Source organism: Urocitellus parryii, chromosome 3 (genome assembly GCF_045843805.1).
Source record: "Urocitellus parryii isolate mUroPar1 chromosome 3, mUroPar1.hap1, whole genome shotgun sequence".
In the NCBI taxonomy this organism is placed as follows: Eukaryota; Metazoa; Chordata; class Mammalia; order Rodentia; family Sciuridae; genus Urocitellus; species Urocitellus parryii.
In genome coordinates, this window is record NC_135533.1 from 143895320 (window position 1) to 143920251 (window position 24932).

At 36.7% G+C, this 24932-nt stretch overlaps 1 protein-coding gene across 3 annotated transcripts in view; it reads right to left on the reverse strand.

Moving 5' to 3' along the window:
* Positions 1-24932, reverse strand: part of Taok3 (TAO kinase 3) — a 188705-nt gene that overhangs the window by 68647 nt on the left and 95126 nt on the right. For all 3 annotated transcript variants that reach the window (XM_026403416.2, XM_026403415.2, XM_077795569.1), the window contains 5 exons: positions 13719-13925; positions 8167-8238; positions 7401-7502; positions 3419-3464; positions 2430-2526 (listed from right to left, as the gene is read on the reverse strand). In XM_026403416.2, the coding sequence (XP_026259201.1) occupies positions 2430-2526; positions 3419-3464; positions 7401-7502; positions 8167-8238; positions 13719-13838 (437 nt within the window). In that variant the 5' untranslated portion in view covers positions 13839-13925. The remainder of the gene's footprint in view (positions 1-2429; positions 2527-3418; positions 3465-7400; positions 7503-8166; positions 8239-13718; positions 13926-24932) is intronic.

Consider the following 24932-nt stretch of genomic DNA (forward strand, 5'->3'; position numbering starts at 1 on the left):
GGTCAGAACATGCAATTAATAAGGCAAAAACTTGTTTAAAAAAAAAAAACTTAGCCAGAAAGGGATTTAGGAAGAACCACATGTTCTAAGGGGCCCAGATTCCCGGGTGTACTTATGGGCAGGTTGTAGTCATTACTTAAAGGTGAGGATTTCTTCAGAGGGAGGGGGCACAGTGAGGAAAAAGGCAGAGGTGGCAGACAAGGAAATCTCACCAGGTGCTACTTATAAAGGCATATTCTTAAATGCTAAATCCCATCACCAGTAGTATTCCCTGTGCTGGGAAGATTGGTGAAATGTGGAATTGCCTTTTTTTTTTCTCTCTCCCAAGTTCCACGACATTTTTGGAACCTAAATAAAACTGTGATGACTCTGTGTTGACTACCTAACCAATAGTCCTCAACTACACACATACCTTTTCTTTCTTGCCTGTGACCCTTTCTCTTTGCTTTTAAGTGTAACTGCCACTCTAAGGCATTTGTGGGTACATGTTATATAGAAGGTGTTATTTTAAAGTAACACCATACAGTAAAAAGAAGACCCTGAAAGATCAAAACAAACAAGGATTAGGGGTTAGGAAATTGCATTTCTCTTGTATTACTATAATGAGTCTCAAGTGGTCACTACTAAGGATATCAGATGTTTTATGCAGCAAAATGTTTTAAAAATATGATTTAAAAATTAATTCATCAGTATGATAATTTAGAATGAGAAGATGTGGATGTACTCATTCTTTTTTTTTTTTTTAAAGACATGATGTGTAATGGGTACTAGCAACTAAGAGTTGTATGTTGATGGGCCATGGAAAGATAAAACAGAAAATGAGGAACTTATGTCAAGTTGAAAATGATCAGGTTTGAATGCTTCCAAAACAACTTTTATAAAAACTTTCCTTGTAAATTCAGTTACCTTCCTCATGATGACTTTAGGCATTGGCAAAGAGAATTAAAAAAAAAAAAAGCATCATTTATTTCTCTTTAGAAACAAAAATCTGAGATATGGTCCTCATTTAAAAATTTAAAGCACATTTTTCAATTGTTTTGTCTTTTCAACTTCTTTTACAAACTAAAGAAGATAATGTATTATACAGAATAAAACAGTAAAACAACGTGCAGATTTAAGGTAATAATGACACCCAAAAAGCCGAACTTTAGATTTCAATAAAAGCAGCAAAATTGTTATAAGTAAGTCAACATTCATTAATAACATCTTAGTACCAAAGAAATACATTTGAAAGAAAAGTTGTCAACTCCGTAGATATCATGGTAAATGTACTGAATCAATATTTATCAGCCATGATTAGGCTAATTCTTCATCTTTATTTATTTATTTATTCCTTCCATAGGGCTGGGATGGAACCCAGTCCTCACACATGCTAGGGAAGTAATCTGCCACTGAGCTACACCCTGAGCCCATGATACTTCATTTTTATAAATAAACCAGCTAGTAACTGGTGATGGCTCCCGTAGGGGGACTGAAACAGAAGCAAAAGGGGGAACTATGACCTAATAGTTTCACTTCTTCCTAGTAAATGCCAAGTGTTTCCTTTTGTCTGTGAGCCAAGTCAGATCCTTTATATCTACTGACTGTTCTACTATTTCCACTATTCAGTACAGTAACTGCCAGAAGCGCTTTACTGAGAGAAGCAAAGTTTGGGAACAACATCACTCTTTAGGAGTGGTTAGTAGAGAGAGAAGAGTAGGGTTATGGTGCAGAAAATATAAGATAGGGGCTGGGTATAGATGAGTGTAGAACACTTGCTTAGCATGCATGAGGCTTCTGTTCAATCCCTAGCACAGGGGGAGAAAGAAAAGAAGAAGAAGAAATAAAGGGAATATAAAATAGAAGCCCTGGATGATTGCATTAGGAGTTAAGAAATTTGAATTTCAGTCCCTATTTTATTATCTAAATGCTATTATCTAAATGTTATTGAAATCTTTCTGAGCCCCCATCTCTGCCTCCATTGAAATAAAGATTATACTTTTTGGAGTTCATATCTATATGGACTATAGAAATGAAAAATATTTTAATATCTATTTATGTACGAGTAACTTGCCATTCACAATAGGAAAGGCAGAAAGAAGGAACTCAGCTAAGAAATAAATATATGCCAGGAAGGTTAATTTTCTTTTCTTCTTGACACAGTATCCAAAGGTCACTGGGTTCTTCATCAAATTTCCCTTAACACTCAGCCTGGAGGACAGCTCCCTACAGAGTAGAGGTGACAGAAGTGTGGCTATACCGGAGAGATCAGGTGGTAGGAGCTAAATTCTGGCAATCTTCCTCCTTTATCCAGAAAAGCAGCAAATTCTTTGCTTCCTATAAATCCTTAGCCACCCTAAAAATTGGAGCATGCACTAATTTTCAAGGTTCCTGGAACAGACAGAGAATCCTGTAACTGAAATGAAAACGGAAATGTTCTCTAATCTTACCTATGAATCAATGCATGAGAATGTAGGTAGGCTAGTCCCTGTAAGGCACCGTGAGTAATGGCAGCGATCTCTACTTCCTGAAGTGGTTTCTTATGAACTGAGGAAGGAGGGAAAAAAAAGGTCAGGAGTAATGACCAGTCTTACCGCTCTTTTCATCATCTTACACAGCTATATCAAACTAATTATCTACTTTCCCAAATGACAATTTGGGAACGCATTTACCTAAATATAGACGATGTATATATTTTCTAAAGGAAAGCCACGGATGATCAGGTAACAGGAAAACCAAGTGTACAAAAACAAAACAAAACAACAACAACAAAAAACCCTTCAAAACCAAATAAAACAAACAAAGCCTGATATTCATTAAGTGACGTGTTGTTAATTTACCTGTCAGTGGCAAGTCAATGCCACACTGATTCCAACTGCCCAGGCTCAAATTTATCAGTCCCTTCTGACACTTTAAATGCCTGGAATGTTCCAGGTCATATTATTCTCCTCTGCCACAAAGCCATCTATAATTACTCCCTCCAACTACAGATTTTCATTATTTGTGAAAGCAGTTAATAAGCAATTTCTATTCAGAGATAAAGTATGATATAAGATATTTTTTAATGTATATTTTTAACACAGTCTCTGGTTATAATAGCATTTCCAGAGGAGAATTGGGTCAAACACAATATTGGAAAGGGTTAAACATAAATAGAATTTGATACATAGAGAGAAATTTGATGTTTCCAGCTACATATACCGCATCATGTTAAGTGGTACCTTCCCTGGATGGGCCCTGAAAGAAACAGCAGGGAAGCTGCTATCCTCCCTCAGACACCTTCAGTGATGCTGCAGAGATGAAGTTTGCATAGCTTATCCACACAACCCTTAGGTCCAAGTCACTCTCTAATCAGATTGCATAAACTGCACTCAAATGTAGGGTAGATAACATTCTGCCCAAGGTGAAACAGAGGAGGGTCTAGTGCTTTTATTCTCACCTTCTAACAAATCAGATGCTGAGCCTAAGCAATATTCCATCACCAACTGTAATAGATTTAAAAAAAAAAACCAGTCAGAACAATAAGGGTTAATGAGTAATTTCTGAAACCAACCAACCAACCAACCGACCAAGGAATTCAGAATATTAGGTGAATAAATATTCTGACTCACCTGAACCTGTATTATCTTGGTTGTCTGACATGAATTGATTTTCACTGTTTTCAACATCTCAGTTTTTGTTACTACTTAACTTGCATTGGCCTAAGACTATAAGGGGGCTGGATATGGAAATATTCCTTGTCAATGGTGAAACTGAGATTGCCAATTTATTTACTTACCAATTTCCACACCACCTTATTTTTAAAGAATTTAAAGTGGTTACATTGCATTATAAATTAAAATTTGTAACTTAGAGAGTATTAAAAAATACATGAGCCAGTAAAATTTATACTGAGAAATAGTAGCTAAAATAAACCATATGCAAAGACCTGGATTCAATGCTCAGCACCAAAACAAACCAAACAACCTCCCCAAACCAGTAAGTAGGGACTCCTTATTTTCATGTTTTAAGAAGTTCTAAATAAGAAACACATCTTGGGTGGAGCTCACGGGTGGAGTGCTTGCCTGGCATGTGTGAGGCCCTGGGTTTGATCCCCAGCACCTGGGGGTGGGGGAGAGATGTAGCCTGCTGTGTCATTATCTGGAATCCCAGAGAGATATGGGATATTTTAATTTGTATCTGGAGACATTTCTATTAAAATACTCCTGATATTTCTTGACAATCTTGGGAGAGTTTCTTAACTCAAAAATGAAGAAACACTGTTTTATTCTTTTAGATATTTTAGGTGTCCCAGATTGCTGATCTGTAGCCAAGATCAAAACTATGAATGCTCAGGGACCATCTCCACACATATTCGTGCAAGCATACACACTCCTACTAATTAACATTTTGTTATTTTAAAAACCAGCACAAGCTCATTATGAAATATAAATTTCTTATCATCAACTAGATATAACCAATATCAGCTTACTGGTTCTTTTCATTTTTAAACAAATTAATGTGAAAACATATTTATATATGATCTAACTTGCATTACTGTGATAATTTAGCATTTTACAAGAAGTTTAGAAACTTGTTTGCGGTTTCTGCTTGACATACTAGATTCAGAAACATTTGTTTTATTTCTTATTGAGAAATGAAAGATTCCACATAATATTATAATGAACATTATCCTTCTGTGTCTATTTTTTTTCCTTTAGCCATCTTTGATGGAAAAATTTTAAAAAGTTGTACCACATAATTTTCTAGTTTTTTTTTAACTGAATAACTGGATGGGCATACACAACTTCCTTAAGTTGAATATGCAAAAAAGGAATACTAGTCCTCCTTGACTTACAAGATGGTCATGTCCTGATAAGCCCAATATAAGTTGAAAATATCATAAGTCAGAAATGCATTTAATACACCTATTTACTGAACATTATAGCTTAGCAATACAGTACTGTAGCCTCCCTTTATCCACAAATTTGATTCCTGCTGTTCCAGTTACCCACAGTCAACTGTGTTCCAAAAATACTAAATGGAAAATTCTAAAATTAAACAATTTATCAGTTTAAAATTGTGCATCATTCTGAATACATGATGAAATATTTCATTGTATGGTTCTCTCTGGAAGTAAATCATCCCTTTGGTCAGAGTATCATACTGTGTATACTACCCAACCATTAGTCACTTAGTAGCCATCTTGCTTATCAGATCAACTATCACAATATCACAGTGCTTGTATTCAAGTAATTCTCTTTTTCCTCCAATTAATTCTATTTTACTTAATAATGAATCCCAAACTATAAGTAGTAATGCTGGCATTTTTATAGCAATATACTTTTTTTTTTTTTTTCTTTTTGGTACTGGGGACTGAACTCAGAGTACTCGACCACTGAGCCACATCCCAGCCCTATTTTGTATTTTATTTAGAGACAGGGGCTCACTGAGTTGCTTAGCACCTTGATTTTGCTGAGGCTGGCTTTGAACTGGTGATCCTCCTGTCTCAGCCTCCAGAGCTGCTGAGATTACAGGCATGAGCTACTGTGCCCGGCGGCATATACTTTTGTAATTGCTTTATTTATTAGTTATTGTTATTAATCTCTTATTGTGCCTAATTGATGAATTCAAACTAATTTATAAATTAAACATTTACTCTGCCTAATGGAAATCTCTTTCCAGATTCCTTCAATTCAGAGAGACAGGAAACACCGCAATACCATCTGTGGTTTCAGACTCTACTAGGGGTTTTGAAACATATTCCCCATGGATCAGAGGAGACTACTATACTACACAGTACTGGTTGTTTGCCCTGTGATCATGAGGCTGACAGGGAGATGCAGCTTGCTGCCATTGCCCTGCATCATGAAAAAGGATTATACTGCATATTACTTACCCTGGGAAAAGATAAAAATTCAAAATTCAGAGTGTGGTTTCTAATGACTGTGTATTAGTTTTGCACTATTGTAAAGTCAAAAAATCTGAAATCAAACCACTGTATGTCAAGTACAATCTATACAACTTTAAAACTGAATGGAATGAATAAATAGGTTTAGTGTTTATATTTTTTTAATTCTATTTTAAAAACCGGAGCCTTTTTCACAAATATTTGCTTCCCTGTTATTCCATAACACAGGGGCGCAGGACATGGATGTGCGCTCCTTATAGGAGGCAGCTGTAGCTGCTCAGTCTTACGTTATTAGGGCTACTTTCTAGCTTCCCTGACTTCTTCTTTATGGGCAAATTATTTTTATGTCTGTTTGTATGTATGTTTCTAGCAGCTCAGTTCCTAAGAGGACTTTTTGTAAAATTTATTATTATTATTATTTGATTACTGGGGATTGAACTGAGGGGTGCCTTCCCACATCCCAGGCCTTTTTATTTTTTGTTTTGAAATAGGGTCTTGCTAAGCTACCCAGGCTGGCCTTGATTTTGCCTCCTGTCTCACCCTCCCAAGTCTCCAGGATTACAGATGTTAGCCACTATACCTGGCCCTAAAAGCACCTTTTAATTAGCTCATTCAATCAGTTGTAGACAGAAATCAGGTAACCAAACTTATTAGCACTCTATATAATCTAAGAGTAAACAGGTTTTGAATGAGAGCTTAGAGGATTTTCTGAAGATTTCAAACCTGGATTTTGTAACATTTATTCCACCTAATTTAAATCTGTTTCTAGACTCCTTCAAGTCTGCTGAGGTTGCCAGAGAAAAACTGATTTCCAGATAAGAAGATGCTCCTTTGGTTAATTTCTTCTGCTCGGCATGGGAATGATAGTCCTAGATATCTTACAGATCACTTGAACAGAAATGTTTTAGTATACTGCTTGGGCACCAATATTCCATTCCTTAATTAGCGACCATGTACAGGAAAGAACTCAGTACATGGTAAGCACTCAATAAATGACAGTTAAATTGGACTTTGAGGGAGAATGTGCCATCTGACAAAGTAGCACATTTAGCATTTTCATGTTCTAAATGGTGCCTAATGTGCCTTAAAAACAGAAATACAGTCATATCAAGACACATGGGATGGAGTGGAACAAGAGACAGTTTCGCTTTAATCAGATGGTAGGTTCTGTTTAGGAAACATTTCAGTCACGCAATGGCAAGCACAGTTCCAGTTCTGCGGTGAGGTGGAGTAGGGGATGAGAAATGGCAGTGATGAAGGTTCAGGATGAGAGTGCAAGCCCTTGCATTTTGTCTTTACAAATCCCTCTTTATAAGATGAGGTCCACTTTCCCCATCTCTCTGTGGAGTGTACAGAATGAAACTTCCAAAAGGCTGGTGATCATATTTAATCTCACGAGAGTTATACCATGACACACTCTAAAGTGTTAACAAAAGTCTATGGGACAGAGATGGGAATGAGAATTGTACAGTTCAAATAAATAATAGAGAAAATTTAACAGAAAAAAGGAAGATAACAGAGACTGGCTTACCCAAGCAGTGTGCTCTTTCAAATAACAACCTTTGTACTCAATGGTATTAGGATGCTTCAATTGTCGTAAAAATTTAACTTCTTTAAGAATATCTTGCCATTTCTATTGAAGTCAGAAAAGAAATATTTTGATTTAGAAGCTGAAAATAGTATTTTATTATCAAGTATACATATATAATATTATTTTTATTATTTGAAATGGATATAAGGTAAATGTTAAACAAACAAAGAAGCTATTTAAGCTTGGTTATTCCTCCAGTTTGAGTATGTGTGAATACAAATCTATTGTTGAGGACATTATAATGAAGCCATTACACACACCTGTGTTCTATTTCTGAAAATAGTTGATTGATCTGGAATATTAGAAGCTTTTATTATTTACTCCATAAGCAGGAGGGGGGAAAAAGAATGGAGGTAAATGTTTAGAGAATTTTATTTACTTTTCTTTTCTGTAAGCCTTATTTTTTTCAAATATTTGACATATAATCATTGCATGCATTTATGGGATACAGTGTTATGTTTTGATACATATATATAAAATGTAATTGTCCAATCACAGTATCTAGCATACCCATCATCTCAAACATTTATCATCTCTTAATGATGGGAACATCCAGAATCTTTTTTTCTAGTTATTTTGAAATACACACTACAACCTTGTGAACTCTAGTAACCCTACTGTGCACAGAACACCAGAACTTATAATTTTGTTAACTTCATACTTATTTCCTGTAAGTATGTGTAGGCATTCAACTGTCTCATCTTACCTCATGTGTCTGTTTCCCACTATAGGACATTTTCTTAACTGCCACCACCTCGTTGGTATGAGCATTTGTGGCCTGTGTTAAGAGGGAAGAGGAAAATAAAAAGAAATAACTACGTTTCAGTTGGTTTAACTCTTTGACTTGAGACTTTAAAAATATTATGCTCACACTTGAGTATCACCATTCCAAGATGCTCCAACATTTGATAGGCCAGACAGATGTTTCCACCCCAACTTTAAGGAACAGCTTTTCTTTACACACACACACACACACACACACACACACACACACACACAGAAACAAGTAAACAATAAGGCTGTTTTCCAAAATGAATATATTGGCTTTACTTTGTAGAATATCCATCAATGGAGAACCAGTTCAATAAACACAGTGTGGTTACATAATGAAACAATCATTGAAGAATAAGGATGTGTTAATATGGAAAAATGTAAAAATTGTCATGACAAAAAAAAATAAATGTACACTATAATCCTATTTTTGCAAAATACTAAGAGTGTCAGTAGTGTTACAAGTAGAAAATAATTATGGAAGAATGCATATCAAGGGCTGGGGCTGGGGCTCAGTGGTAGAGTGCTTGCCTAGAACACGTGAGGCACTGGGATCGATTCTCAGCCCCGTATACAAATAAATAAAATAAAGGTCCACTGACAACTAAAAAAAAATTTAAAAAATGTGTCTAGTGTAATTGAAGAAATCAATTTTAAATTTTATTCATTTTTAATTAACTTAAATTTAAATAGCTACATGTGCCTAGTGACTACTATATTTAACAGTGTACCAGAAGGCAAAATTAATCCCAAGACTGACTTTCACCTGAAGGATTACTTATGATTTGTGATAAGAATGTATTACATACACACATTTATGTATGCCTATGTGTGCAGTTTTTCTATCTGTGAAAGTTGTCTTGTCTCATAATTCTCTCTACTTGTCTTCATCATACTAGAGACACAAGTTCATTTAAAGCACACATAGAAGCCTCACCTGATAGTCTTTTCCTCTCAATTTACGTAAGAGATTTAAAATTGAATTTCTTAAAATTTTCAGAAAAATAAGCCATTAAAAGATTCTGAAATTTGGGCTTTCTTCTAAAAACAGGGATCTGCTTCAGGGCCATATCCCTGATGTAAATAAGCTACTTTGCATGACTTATTACTGTGGACCAATAAAGTTATAGCAGGGCTCAGAGGTAAAAGACTGGAATTCACAACTGTAGAGAAAACTCATGATCATTTTCTTTTCTTACTATGTGTTTATATTTTAACTGTTCCCCAGCCATGACTTTTTGCTATTTTCTTTTTGCCCTCTTTATTGAGCATCTGCTAAAACTGAAAGGCAACTATGCCCAGATGAAAAGACCTAAGTATTTGCTCTAGGTAGATTATGGACGATATGCTGAGTCTCACAAAGGAGCACAAGAAACCCACAAAATTTACAGTGTGTTCAACTGAATAAAAAAATGAACATACTCAACCCTTTTTGTTTTTCTCTAAAGTTTCTTACTATCTTGTTGCTAATGCTAAGTTTCGAATTTACTATGTAATTCCAAACACACACAGATATTTTAGCAAGTGACCACTTTCTGTTTTCTAAGTATACCGTTTACTGTCAGCTGATTGGTTCTGCAAGAGCTGGCATCATTCTGTGTAAAGTTGCAAACTACAAAGAATCTACCAGAATTATAGTATTAGGTACAAAACCATTGGTTGCTAGAATGACTATGATCCAAGAAAAGCACCAGTTAGCCATGCCAAGTTCTCCATCATTCATTCATTCAACAAGTACTTGCTAGGTATTCACAATGTGTCAGGTATTGGGCTAAATTCTAGGGATAGAATTGGGAGTAAATGCCAGGTGCACGCCTGTAATCCCAGCTGCTCGGGAGGCTGAGGCAGGAGGATCACAAGTTCAAGACTAGCCTTAGCAAAAGTGAGGTGCTAAGCAACTCAGTGAGACCCTCTCTCAAAACAAAATAAAAAATAGGGCTGGGGATGTGGCTTAGTGGTCGAGTGTCATTGAGTTCAATCCCTGATTACAGGCCCCGCCCCCCTCTAAAAAATAACTGGGAGTACATACACCCAGGGGTACCTATCTTTCCTCTGGTAGGATAGGCAATAAAAAATAAATAAAATAAAATTATAACAAACAAATGTAAAACTGCAGTTGTGACATGCTGTAAAGTAAGGTATGTGCTCCTCTGAGATCCCAACCTAGAGGACATGACTTAGGGAGGTCAGGATAGCCTTCCCTGAAGTGTTTAAGCTTCCCATAGTGTTTAAGCTCAGTGTGGAAGAAAGAGGAAGGGCATAAGAGACAAGAAGCTGCAAATGGTGGGGAAAACATTCCAGAGAGAAAAGCTTATGCAGAATCCCAGGATGGATGATCCAATAAAAAATCAGCCAACTAGAGCAATGAGAAGAGCAGAAAGCAGGACCATAGAGAAGGACCTTATAGGCTGGCCATGGTGGAATTTTGGTCTTAGCCTAAGAAAAAGGGAGAGCCCTGCAGGGGAAAGTGATCAGATTTACATTTTTTTAAAATTTACTGAGGTGAGGTGGAGAGAGACCAACGTGGGCTCCTGTGGTAGTCCATGTAAGATACTAGCCAATCTTGGGTACAGTGGTATGAATAACACATAAATACTACTGCAGCAAGTGGGAAAAATTCATTTTTAGGGGACTCTTTCTGTGTTCACTATGGATAAAATGTTAAAGTGGCTTTTTGTAGTTTTATAGGAAGTGTCATTAATTCCCTTCCAATTTGTTTTTTAATGCCTTATGGGTTTATATGGGCCTGGGCTGTTCACTTGTATACAGGCATACAGACTTAATGATTACATTTCCATGTCAAAGCTCCCAAGCATCTTCCTAAGTTCTCCTATCATTAGCAACACATAACACATAGTTAGTACCTACTGTTAACAGACTTAGTCACTGGGTCCTCTGCAAGGTAGGGCTCAGTTTGCCCCTATTATAAGTGGCTTGTTAGTGAGCTCAAAACAGGCTTGGGTTGTTGTTATCATTCTGAAATATTAAAACTTTGAAAAGGTCTGGCTGCTTTTTAAAATGAAAGAGTCAAATACTGGGCTGGGGAGGTGGGTCAGTGGAATGCTTGCCTAGCATGTGTGAGACACAGGGTTCAGTCCTCGGCACCACATACAAATAAATAGAAAAGAGTCAAACCAGATTGGGACCACTTTCTGACTCTGGTTAAGAGAGATTCAGGGAGGATGAATTTATTATCAAGTAAACAAAAGGAAAGTAGGAAAAGATGACCAAAGAATATAATCTCTGGATGAGATAAACAGGTCACAAATGAATACATACAGAATGCTTCCATTTTGAAAGTGTTCAAAACTAGGCAAAACCAAATTGCACTGTTTAGAGGTACAAAGGTAAGTGGGTTAAACATGTGTTTTAGATGGACACAAGGGGCTTCTGGGGTGCAGTGGTATTCTATTTCTTAATCCTGGGGTATTTACACAGAGATTTACCTCCCCTCCCACCCCACACCCAGAACTTGAGACTGATCCCAGAGGAGATCTGCTATTGAGCTATACTCCCATTCCTTTTTATTTTTTTATTTTGAGGCAGGGTCTGGCTAAATTGCTGGGCAGCTGAGGCTGGCCTTGAACTTTCAATCCTCTTGCCTCAGTCTCTCAAGTTGCTCGGACTGCAGCGTACACCACCATGCCCGGCTGAGATTTACCTTTTTTTTGAAATATATTTTCTTTTTAGTTGTTTTTGGACACAAATACCTTTTATTTTATTTGTTTATTTTTATGTGATGCTGAGGATCGAACCCAGAACCTCCCATGTGCTTGGCGAGTGCTTTACCACTGAGCTACAACCCCAGCCCCTACCTTTTAATTATTCCTTAAATTATATATCGAAATACATGTGCGTGTATTATGCACACTGATTTATGTATGATATGTTTATAATTAAAAATGCCTTTAAAAAAGTATCTACGTGAATAAAGAAGACAGGACTTTAACTGGGTCTTCAATGTTATTTTAAGATCAAAGACTAATGAGGGAGTCTTAAAAAGTATCACCCTGTTCAGTCATGGAAAGTCAGTTCCTGATGACATACTTGAATAGGGGTTGAATCTAGAAGGACAAAGGAGGAGAAGGAACGTGATGCTGAGTGCAGACCCAGGGGAGGAGGAAGAGCTCAGGGAAAACTCGGCCTGAAGAGTCAGCTACAGCAAAGGAAGGAGTGGAACACGCAGTACATAAATTCTCATCTGGAAGGAATGATAAGCCCCTGATGATAATCCACCCAACCAGAAGAATGTAAAGAAGGACCACTAAAAACAAACGGTCAAATACTGCTTGATTTTAAGAAGTTATTTGACAAAAGTGTTGGAAAAGAAATTGGTAGTAATCAGTACTTGTTTTGTTATTTGCTTTAATAGATTAATACTTTGAAGAAAACATTCATGACTTTGATGAAGCAAACTTCTAAGGTTATCTAATTAAAGAAATATATTTTATATAATGAATTAATGAATTTCAGGCAAATGAGCTGCCCTAACATATCAGTTATTTCTCATTTTTATTATCAGGAGACAGTCACATCCTTGGAATGTAACTGGGGACACCTTTGTACCTTTTCAATTAAAATACCAACTTAACATGTTGACATGACTATCACCAACAAGCCTTTATCCATTTCTCTGAATAGCTGTCTGTTCATTCATTTATCCATTTACAACTCTTTTTTATTATTTATTTATCTGGTTGTAGATGGACACAATACTTTTACTTATTTATTTTTATGTGATGCTGAGGATGGAACCCAGTGCTTCACACATGCTAGGCAGGGGCTCTACCACTGAGCCACAACCCCAGCCCCCATTTCTGACTCTTTATCTACCCACTCCCTCACCCACCCACCCCATCTATCCATCCATCCAGTGTATATTGAATTCCTACTTTGTCTCAAAAAATATTAGTTCCTGGGAATGTAACAATGAATGAAATAGACATAACCCCTGTTCTCATGATGCATATTATTTAGAAGGAACAGTTATGAATAAAATCTTATACACCATTTTAAAATTACAGCTGTGATGTATTCAATGAAATACAAACACAGTTAGGAGATCATAAGCAAAAGCCCTGATTATTTGGTGGACAGAAGAATAAATGCTGTCTTGTAGAAGTAATACTCAAGCTGAAACCTGTGGGATGCACAGGGACTGGAGGGGGATGGGGATAAAATGTGAAGTCTCCTGCGTGAGCGGGGTAGCATGTGCAGAGGTCCTGAGGCAGAAAGAGCATGGCATGCTGAGGAACCACACAGGGCTCAACTTCAAGCTTCCAACTCCCTTGTAGCACCACTGCCTTGAAGAAGGCCTCAAATTCTGGAACTAGCTTTTCCACAATGACCATAAATGACAGCAGACATCATTTAATTTGAAAAAAAACAAGCATATTTTGTAAGTAATAGCTGTATGTGTGGAGAAAATGTAGAATTCCAACTTTTTAAATCTGATTTTTCTAAATGATATGTTTTAAAATTACTTACAAAATAAACTGCTCCAAAACTTCCATGTCCAATTTCATGCAAACCAATAAAAAGTTCTTCAGGATCATCCTTGTAGAACAGATCAGCAATCTCTGGGTCCTTTGGTACCCCTTTACGCATGATGACCAGTACTGAAAGTGCTTTGCTTTTTGATATCCCAGTCAACCGTAGCTCTCATTGACAACTTTTAAAAAAGATCTTCAGTACCTGTAGAAAAATAAGGTTTGCTGTTAAATGATGTCTAGCACTCTTTGGTGGTAATATAAATACAAATTAATATTTTTTAAATATTTATTTTTTAGTTGTAATTGAACACAATACCTTTATTTTATTTATTTATTTTTATGTGGTACTGAGGATTGAACCCAGGGCCTTGCACGTGCTAGGTGAGTGCTATACTGCTGAGCCACAACCCCAGCCCCTAAATACAAATTAATATTAAGAAGTATCTTGGGGCTGGGTTTGTGGCTCAATAGTATAGTTCTTGCCTAGCACCTGTGAGGCCCTGAGTTTGATCCTCAGCATTACTTAAAAATAAATAAAATAAAGGTATTGTGTCCAATTACAACATTTATATATATATATATTTTAAAGAAGCATCTTCTTTCCAAACATGCATGCATGAGACTCTGGGATCAATCCCAGCAACACACACACACACACACACACACACACACACACACGTGCACAACGCATCTCTGTTTTACAATAATCAGACAAGTAACCCAAATGAAAAAACTGGGCAAAAGATCTGAATAGACAATTCTGCAAGAAACACACACATGTCTATCAACGCATGTAAAGATGTTTACCATCATTAGTTATTAGGGAAATGAAAGTTAAAACCACGATGACATATTGTCATCCTCACTAGGACCACTGTAATAAAAAAGTCAGATAAGTATTGGTGAGGGCATGGAGAAATGGGAACTCTCCCACACTGCAGGAGGGAAGTAACATGGCAGAGTCATCAGAAAAAACTTAAAAACACTGAGTCAGAATTTGAACCAGAAATTCAACTCCTAGGTATATGCCCAAGGCAAATGAAAACATGTCTACATAAAAACATTGCACACAAATGCTCATACCAGCATTATTCATAATAACCAGAAAGTGGAAACAGCTGAAATTTCCACTAACTGGTGAATGAATAAACAAAATGTGGTATATCCGTATACAATGGAAATATTATCCAGCCATAAAAAGGATGAACTATTGGGCTGGGGTTGTGGTTCAGTGGTGGACTGCTTGTCTCATGTGTGGAAGGCACTGGGTTCCATCCTCAGCACCACATAAAAATAAAACAAAGATACTGTGTCCATTTAAAACTAAAAAAAAAAAAAAAATTTAAAAAACAAGGATGAACTATTGATAAATAACATAATGAACCCTATAAACATTATGCAAAAGGGCAATCATAAGAGACTACATATTGTATGACTCCATTAATATATATACATATATATATATATATATATATATATATATATATATATATATAATTTTTTTACTTGTCAATGGACCTTTATTTTATTTAATTATATGTGGTGCTGATCATTGAACCCAGTGCCTCATGCATGCTAGGCAAGTGCTCTACCATTGAGCCATAACCCCAACCCCATTAATATATATTTTAAAAGTTTCCAGAAGAGTCAAATCTATAGAGACACAAAATAGATTATTGATGATCTAGGAATGGGGGTTTGAAAAGTGACAACTAAAGGGTATGGACTTTCTTTTTAGGAGGTTAAAAATGTCCTCAAATTGAGGCAATGATTGCATAAGTGTGACTTCATTAAAATCATTCATTAGCCAGGTGAGGTGGCACACCCCTGTAATCCCAGCAGCTCAGGAGGCTGAGGCAGGAGGATCCTGAGTTCAAAGCCAGCCTCAGCAAAAGTGAGACTCTAAGCAACTCAGTAAGACCCTTGTCTCTAAATACAAAATAGGGCTGGGGATGTGGCTCAGTGGTTGAGTGCCCCTGAGTTCAATTCTTGGTACCCCAAAAAGCAGTTTGATGAAATTAATATTTTAATAATAACAGCTAACATTTATTAAGTACTAGGTTGTCAGACAACACTGAACAGCTTACATATATTATCTCCTTTAATCTTTACAACATCTTTGTAAGATAATGACTTTATTTTAATTTTATAGAACAAACTAAGACTTTAAGAAGTGAAACTACTTCCTCATGGTCAGAAGCCAGTGCTTCTCACCACTGTGATCTGAATCCAGCAAAGCCCATGCTCTTGACTGACATATGATATCTCCATACCTCAGTATGAGGAACTAGACAACTCTTTATTAGCCACTGGAAGAAATGCCAAAGAATGTGGAGACTATGCTAAATGTCCACTTCAAGAAGCAAGTTGTTCCACTGCTTTATAAAATGCTTTGAGTTTCTTTTCATTAATAGTCACATATTTATTTGTTGTAGGTCCTTTACTTTCTCTTTGTTTTTTGAAAAAATACTGAAATGTGAGTTTTCATTTATATTTTTTTTATTGTAAACAGCCTCTCCCTCCCACAACAGATAGCCTTTTATTTCAACGTCTGAACCTATCAGCAGCATAGTTTGTCTCTTCCTTGACTCACTCGCTAACTAAGCTGCAAACCCGGCTACTGGCCAATAAAACTATTTTTTTCAAAACATGAGTCAATGGGCTTCACTCTAGAAGAGAAAAAGGTCATTAATTAAAGAAGCAAAACTGACAGTGCCCAGAGGTATTTTTCTCTTGTAGCATAGCAACCTTAAGTGACAATGAACATTACTTCATATGTTAAGTCATTAGCAGGTGTAGGTCAACAGCCTGCTACCCAGCCACCTAGTCCACTTACTCTTTCATTCAATAAGGACTTCCTGAGAGCTTGTTGTTTGTCAGACACCTTACTGGGTCGGGATGAGGTCCCTCTCCTATGGGCTTAGTGTCAAAAGGGTAATAGATATTAAACTAAAACAGCACCAAAATAGTTATAATAGATTGACATTATGAGGAAAAAGCAAATATTTTTAAATATAAGAATACAACAGGCTAACCCAGCCTGTTTTTTACTCAGAACTGGAAAGCCTGCCTTTTTAGGGAAAATAAATGCAATGCATTCATAGGGATGATGGGAGAGCTGGAAGAAGAGAGCGTGAAGCTGGAGTGAAGCCAAGAAAGATCACAAAAGGCCTTTCAAACCATATTAAGAAATTTGGACTTTCTCCTGAGGGTGACAGGGTGCCACTGAGGCTTTAAATAGGAACAAGGATTCCCCTGGCCAGCACTGCACCTGTCACCCTGGACGGTTGTCCAGCCAGTCCCTGACACAACAAGAATCAAGCATAAAGTCAGGACCTCAAGTCTGCTGGAAAAGAATGTTAAACCTAAAAGCTCCAAATAAAAACTCCAAAAGTGCTTGTGTTCACTGTTTGAGAAGAGAAAAGAGAAACAATGGATGAAATCAATGAGGGGCCTTTTTGGAGCCCATACCCAAAAGGCAAATTATGAGATTGCCTTTAAGAAAAACAGAAAGAGCTACGAATTAAGTTTATGAGAACTATTTTTTTTTTAAATCACTGAAGGGCATTTTAAACTTCTGAATATTTTGACTTAGATGTGAATAAAATTAAAGTCCTGTGGACAATCATTTGGGGAAAAACAGATGAGTATGTTATACTCTAAAATAAACATCTAAATGTGAAAAAGAGACTATCAAAAACTTCTAGAAAAATTACCAGTGAATTTCTAATTACTAAACAACATACCAGCAGCAAAAAATCATAAACTAAAATCAATAAGTGTGACTACATAAAACTAATAACTTCTTTTAAAAACTATAACAAAGGGACTTCTGCTTCTGGCCAAGATGGATTAATGGAGACCAGATTTATCATCTGGCACAAGAATCATCTACATACTGGATCAAACATATGAATGATGGTATTTCAAGATAATGGCTATTAGCCAAGAAGGACGATAATCCCTGACAAGAGAAGTCAGCGATGAGAGAGAGCCAGGACTGTCTCAGCTTCGTGCCCTGGGAGAGTCTTCAGGCCATCCCAGAGAAAGAAGGAGTCCAGGTGGAGTCTGGGGGACTCCCCGAGTTGAAGAGACAGATGAGGGCCCAGGGTGAGCAAGGTAGCTGGAGTTTGCAGAAGACAGCAGCACAGAAAGAGGCTGGAGATATGCAGAAGGTTCCCCTCTGGTCTTCAGCTGAGTACTGATTAGAGCAGCCCCGGAAAGTACCCTGGTCCAGGAAAATGCCAACTGAAAGGGGACAAGGGAAGCAGCACCTATAGCTCACTAAGGGCTGTGCCCCGTACTTATTTCTACCAACCAGAACACGAAATCTCCTAAGTTCATGGGAAATTCTCTACTCAGAATCTGTGTTTGCCTTTGTAGTGGAAAATTCACCTTAGACTCAATGCTGCCATGTGATGTCAAACAAATTTTGAAAGTAAAACTTAAAAGGACCAAATACTTTCAAATAACTATACCTCAGAATAAATCTCAAAAACAAATAACTATATCCAATATCCAAAAAGGTGAAATTCATAATGTTTAACATTAAAAAAAAATTACAAGGCAATACCAGATGCAATGGCAAAGGCCCGTAATCTCAGTAAATTGGGAGTCGAAAGTAGGAGGTTTGCAAGTTGGAGGCCAGCCTCAGCAACTTGTCAATTGAGTGAGCTCCTATCTCAAAAAAAAAAAAAAAAAGAAAAAGAAAAAGATGTTTCTGGATTAAACCTCCACTATCAAAAAAACCCAACAAAACAGGTAAATAAGGAAGTAGGAAAATATGACTCATAATGAGGAGAAAAATAATTGAAACCAGTGTGAGGACATTAAAATATTTATTATAACTATATTATATATATATATATATATATATATATATATGAATTTAGAGAAAATATTAAACATGTAAAATAGAGATATATAAGAAATAAAGAGAGTCAAATCTCTAGAGGCAAAAGCTATAATAAAATGTCTGAGAAGAAAAATATACAGCATGAAATGAATAGCAGATGAGACTTGGCAGAAAAAAACAGTTAGTGAACTTGAAGACCTAGTAATAGAAACTATCCAAAATGACATATATGGAAAAAAAGTACTAACAAAACAAAGAAAAACAAATCAGAACATCAGTGACTTGTGGACCACCTTCAAACAGCTTAGTATATGTCTCATTAGAGTCCCTGAAGGAGAGGACAGAGATGTCAGGACAGGAAAAAAAAAAAAAAAACATCTACCTACCTACCTACCTACCTGTCTACCTCCGTACTTGGGACTGAACTCAGGGGTGCTTATCACTGAGCTACACCCCAACTTTTTTATTTTTTGTTTTGAGATAGGATCTCATTAAATTGCTAAGGCTGGTTTTGAACTTGTGATCTTTCTGCTTCAGCCTCCCAAGCTGCTGGGATTACAGGCGTGAGCCACCATACTCAGGAGAAAAATTATTTGAAGAAATAACAATGGGAAATTTTACAAATTGGATGATCACAACCCCCCCATATCCACAATGTATATGAAACTCACACACAAGAAACATGAAGAAAATTACACAGAGGCACATCATCATAAATTGTTTGGAACTTATGATACAGTCATAAAACAAGTAGCCAGAGGTGGAAAAAAAAGATGTCATGCACAGAGGAACAAAGGCAACAATGATGGTAGTGTTATAAATATTACAAATGAAAAGACAGTAGAACAATATTCCTAAAGTGTTGAAATAAAAAAAAAAAAAACTTGCCAAACTAGAATTCTATACACACTGAAAATATCTTTGAAAAAAGAAGTCCCAGTGGGCTGGGGTTGTGGCTCAAGCGGTAGAGCGCTGGCCTAGCATGTGGGATGCCTGGGTTCGATCCTCAGCACCACATAAAAATAAATAAATAAAAAGAAAGGTACTGTGTCCGACTACAACTAAAAAATAAATATTAAAAAAAAAGAAGAAGTCACAATAAAGGCTTTAGGATATACAAATGTTGAAAGAATTCATGACTTGAAAGCATGAACTACAGGAAATGTTAAAATAAGTCCTTTGGACAGAAGGAAAACCATACTAGGAGAAATATAGATCTACATAAAAGAATGAAAGCAGCAAATGTGGTAAATATTTGCTTAAGTATATCAGATTTTCCCATTATTTAAATTTCTTTATAATACGATTGAATATTTAAACAAAAATAACAACAGTGTGAAGGTTAGGGCATATGTAGAAGTAATTGTACGTTAGCACAAAGTGTGAGAGGAGAAAAATTGAAATATGGTGTTGTGAAATTGTTATATGACAGTGAAGTGGCATAATATCAGTTGGTTGTATAAATACGCACATATGTATTTATATATGCATATGTTTTTATATATAGTATACACACTTAAAAAAGACACAAATAAGCCAAAAGTAAAAGGATACAGAAAAACAGAAACTAATCAAAGAAGAATGGGATGAACTGATGTTTAGATAAAGTAGATTTCAAAGTATATTAGTATTGATAATGAAGGTAATTTCATAATGATAAATTGATTGACTCATCAAGAGGACATAACAGCCAGGTGTGCTGGCACATACCTATATTCCCAGTGATTTAGGAGACTAAGGCAAGAGAATCCAAGTTTGAGGCCAGCCTCAGCAACTTAGTGAGACTATCATAATAAAAAATAAAAAGGGCCCCAGAGGAGGCTCATTGTAAAAGCACCTCTGGCTTAAATTCCCAGTCCCCCCCCATCTCCCTAAAATAGAACACAATGATATTAAATGTTTGTGCACCTAAGGGCTTTAAAATATGTGATTAAAAACTGTTTTAACTACAAGGAGAAATAGACAAATTCATTATTATAGTTGGAGATTTCAATATCCTGCTCTCAGTAATTGATAGAAGTAGACAGAAAATTAGTAAGGCTATAGAAGACTGAAACAAAACTATAAGCCATTTCTTTTTTAATAATTTTTTTTTGTTGTAATTGAACACAATACCTTTATTTTATTTGTTTATTTTTATGTGGTGCTGAGGATTGAACTCAGGGCCTCACACCTAAGCGAGCACTTTACCACTGAGCCACAACCCCAGCCCCAAAACTATCAGCCATTTTGGTTACCTGATATGTGTGATATGCTACCCAACGATATCATAATACATCTTCTTTTTCAAAGGCATACAGAAAATTTACTAAGGAATGGCATATTCTGGGCCACAAAACAATACTTAATAAATTAAAATAATTTAAGACATATTAATATATTCTGTGAGTATAGCAGATTTTAGATTAGAAATAAATAGGTAGACATCTGAAAAATCCCAGATATATCAAAATTAATAACACAATTTAAAATAAGTTATGTTGGGCTAGGGTTGTGGCTCATTTGGTAGAGCCTTTGCCTAGTATGTGTGAGGCATTAGGTTCGATTCTCAGCACCACATATAAGTAAATAAATAAAGGTCAATAAACAACTAAAAAAATTAAAAATAAAATAAGCTATGGGTCTAAAAACAAAGCAAAATAGAAATCAGGATATAATTTGATCTGAATGAAAGTGCAAGTACATTGTATCAAAATTTGTATGATGTGGGCTGGGGATTTAGCTCAGTAGGTAGAGCCTTGCCTTGCATGTATAAGGCCCTGGGTTCAATCCCTAGCACCACCAAAAAAATAAATAAATAAATAATTGTATGATGCTGATAAAACAGAACTTAAGAGGAAAATGTATAGCACTAAACTCTGGTCTTAGAAAAGAATAAAGGTCTCAAATTAATGACTTCAGCTTCCATTATTAAAAAAAATCTCGAGACAAAGAGCAAATTAAACAAAGTAAGCAGAGAAAGGAAATAATAAAGATTAAGGCAGAAATCAATGAAATAAAAAAATACAAAAGAGAAAAAATTCAATAAATGCAAAGCCGAGTGAGAAAAAGAATCGTATTTATAAATCTCTTACCAGACTCATCAGAGTAAAAACATCAGAAAATGCAAATTACCAATATCAGGAAGGAGAGAGGTGACATTGGTGCAGATTCCAGAAGGGTAATCAGGGACTACCATGAACAATGCTATACAAATAAATTCAACAACTTAGATAAAATGGACAAATATAAAAGACGGTGGGGGGACAGACAGACAGATACAAACTGCCATAGTTTACTCAGAAGAAACAGAAAATCTGCTTGACCCTGTATCTATTAAAGTAATTGAATTTTTAATTTAAAATCTTCCCACAAAGAAAACTCCAGGCTTTCATCTGTGATTTTGGTATCTCTTAGATACCAAAATCTAAGAGAGAAACCAATTCTACATGACTCTCCCAAAAAACAGAAAAAGAGAAAAAGCTCCTAGGACTCTTTCTGTGAGGGCTGTTACCTTGACATCAAAAACAAAAGCAGGAATCATAAAAGAAACCCTGATAAACTAGACTTCATCAAAATTAAAAATGCCTGTTTTTTTGAAAGATGCTTAATGAAAAGACAAGCAACATACTGGGAAAAAATGTTTGCAAAACATATCTCATAAAGGGCTTAAAAATATAAAGAAACCTCAAAACTCAATAGTAAGAAAATAGCCCATTTTAAACTGGGCAACATATTTGAATAAGTACTTCACCAAGGAAGATAAGTGAATGGCAAGAGAAAGGTACTTACCATCATTACTTCTTAGGAGATGCAAATTAAAACTAAAATGAGACTACTACTACATACCTATTAGAATGGCTAATAATAAAAGAACTGACCATATCAGGTGTTGGCAGGGATGTGAAGTAACTGGATCTCTCACACACTGCCAGTGGGAATGTAAAACAGTACAAACACTTTGGAAAAACAGTTTTCTAGTATCTTAAAAAGTTATTCATGCACCTATCATATGATGTAGCCCTTCCACTTTTAGGGATTTACCCAAGAAAAATAAGAGCATATATCTTTATAAAGTCCTGTACATAAATGTTCACAGCAGCATTATTTTTAATGCTGAAACTGGAAACAGCCCAAATGTCTATCAACAAATGAATATATAAACAATCTATGGTATATGCAGACAATGGAATGTAACTCGGCAATAAAATGAACTATTAATACATGCTGCAACATGGGTGGGTCTCAAAATAAATATGCTGAGTGAAAGAAGTCATACAAAACCAAGTATATACTTTATGATATCATTTATAGGAAATACTATAGTGACAGAAAGCACATACTGATTGCCTAGGGACAGGGTGGGTTTGAGAAGAGCTAGGAAGGAGAGATTAAAAGGGGCAAGAAGAAGCTTTTGAGTGATGAATGTGTTTATTATTTTTTTATTTTATTATTATATTTGATAACACTTTCATATAGAATTATATGTGTGTGTGTATATGCAAATAAAGTGGGAGGAATTCCTGAAAACTATGTGCCAGTTAAAAGTTATTCTTAACACCTGAGAGGTGAGCACATACATACACATCAACAAACTCAAAAGAAGGGGCTGGGGATGTAGCTCAAGTGGTAGTGTGCTTGCCTGGCATGCGTGAGGCCCAGGTTCGATGCTCAGCACCACATACAAACAAAGATGTTGTATCTGCCAAAAACTAAGAAATAAATATTCTCTCTCTCTCTCTTAAAAAAAAAAAAACAAAACTAAAAAGAATTAAACAGGAAATTAAAAAAAATATATCTGATTTTGTAGCTGTGTGGTGTAGCTGGATGGACATGCCCCATGGTGCTGTGGGAGTCCAGGATATCTTGCCTCACACATGTGGCTGTTACCTCTGGAACCATTGGACCCTACCTGCGGTCAGAAATCTGCTGGTTTTCTCGGCTACTAAGATCTGGTAACACTGCAGCATTGATGAAGCTATGGTGTGGAAGGGAACAGGAACCACACTGGTCAGCTTTTACATCACTGTGACCAAAATACCTGACATTTTGAAGAGCTTATAGAAGGAAAAGGGGAGATCCAACATGGCGGCAGGCGCGGAGAGATCAAGTCTCTGACCTCTTCAGCTGCGCGGGCATAGGGAGTCGTAAACTGTCTAAATGCTGTTTGCTCAGGATCACTAGGCAATGCAGAGCTGACGTAGATCTGGGGCGAACAGTTTGGGCCTCTCAGAACACACACCGAGCCTGGATTGGCTGCATTCAAGCTCCGGTTTGCCTGCTTCTCGTGACTCAGCACTAACGATCCCGCTGAAATAACTGGTCGGCCCTTCTGAACTTACAGAGGTAAAAGACAACCGAGCCTTCATAGGCAGTGGCCACAGGATTGAAACGGGGCTTGGGAGAGACAGGACCCACCCGTTGCATTGGTCACCCGGCAAAGGGAACGAACGGTCACCATTTGCATGGGATACCACCATGGCAGAGAACTGACATCATGGGCAGAGGAGATAACTTCATTGAAACCAGCGGCGACATCCCCTAGCCATCCCTCTCCACACAGCGGGGAAACCTTAAGGGCTCCTCCCAGCTCTCCCGTAAGGGCCCCTCCCAGCTCTTCGTGATAGCCAGACCGAGGGAATCAGGAGTGGCGCGGGACTCGTGGCGCGGAACTCCTGGCTACCGCTCCAACCAGTGCCGACAACTGAGGTCTCTTGCACCAGCTACCGGGGGCGTGGCTACCGGAGGGCAAGCAATTTCGCTGGGGGTTCTCAGCCCCAAGCTCTACAAACTTAGGGTCTGAGGGAGGCAAACAGGGAGAGTGTGCCCAGGCGTTCATGAAAACAGGGCTCCCAGGAGCAGCAGACCTGGCGTGTAGCCATTATTGTGGTGAGCGTCACAGGTGAGTGGGGCCTGGCTTGAGGAAACATAAGAGAAGGCCCTAGGCACTCAGGATTGGAGACCCGCCGAGTCTGGGAGGAAGAGCTGCTGCACAGTGATTGGTTCCCACCTATTGAGAGGAGAAGCTTGGCCCAGTGGGCACAGCTCCACCTACTGGAAGAGAAGTTAATCGAACTCTATGACTGCATTTATTATTAGTATTATTATTATTTTTTTTTAATTTGGGTTTTTTTCTTTCATTTTCTTTTTTTGTTGTTGTTCTTTATCTTTTTTAAATGTTTTTAATTTTTTAAATTTTATTATTATTATTTTTTTAAATTTTAATTTTCATTTTTTTATTATCATTATTATTTAAAATTTTTTTTTCTTTCTTTCTTTATTTTCTATTTTTTCTCTTTTGTCTTTTCATTTCTTTTCAATTTTCTTATTGCCCTTTCCTTGAATTCTACCTGCCTACTCTCATTCTCTTTAGTG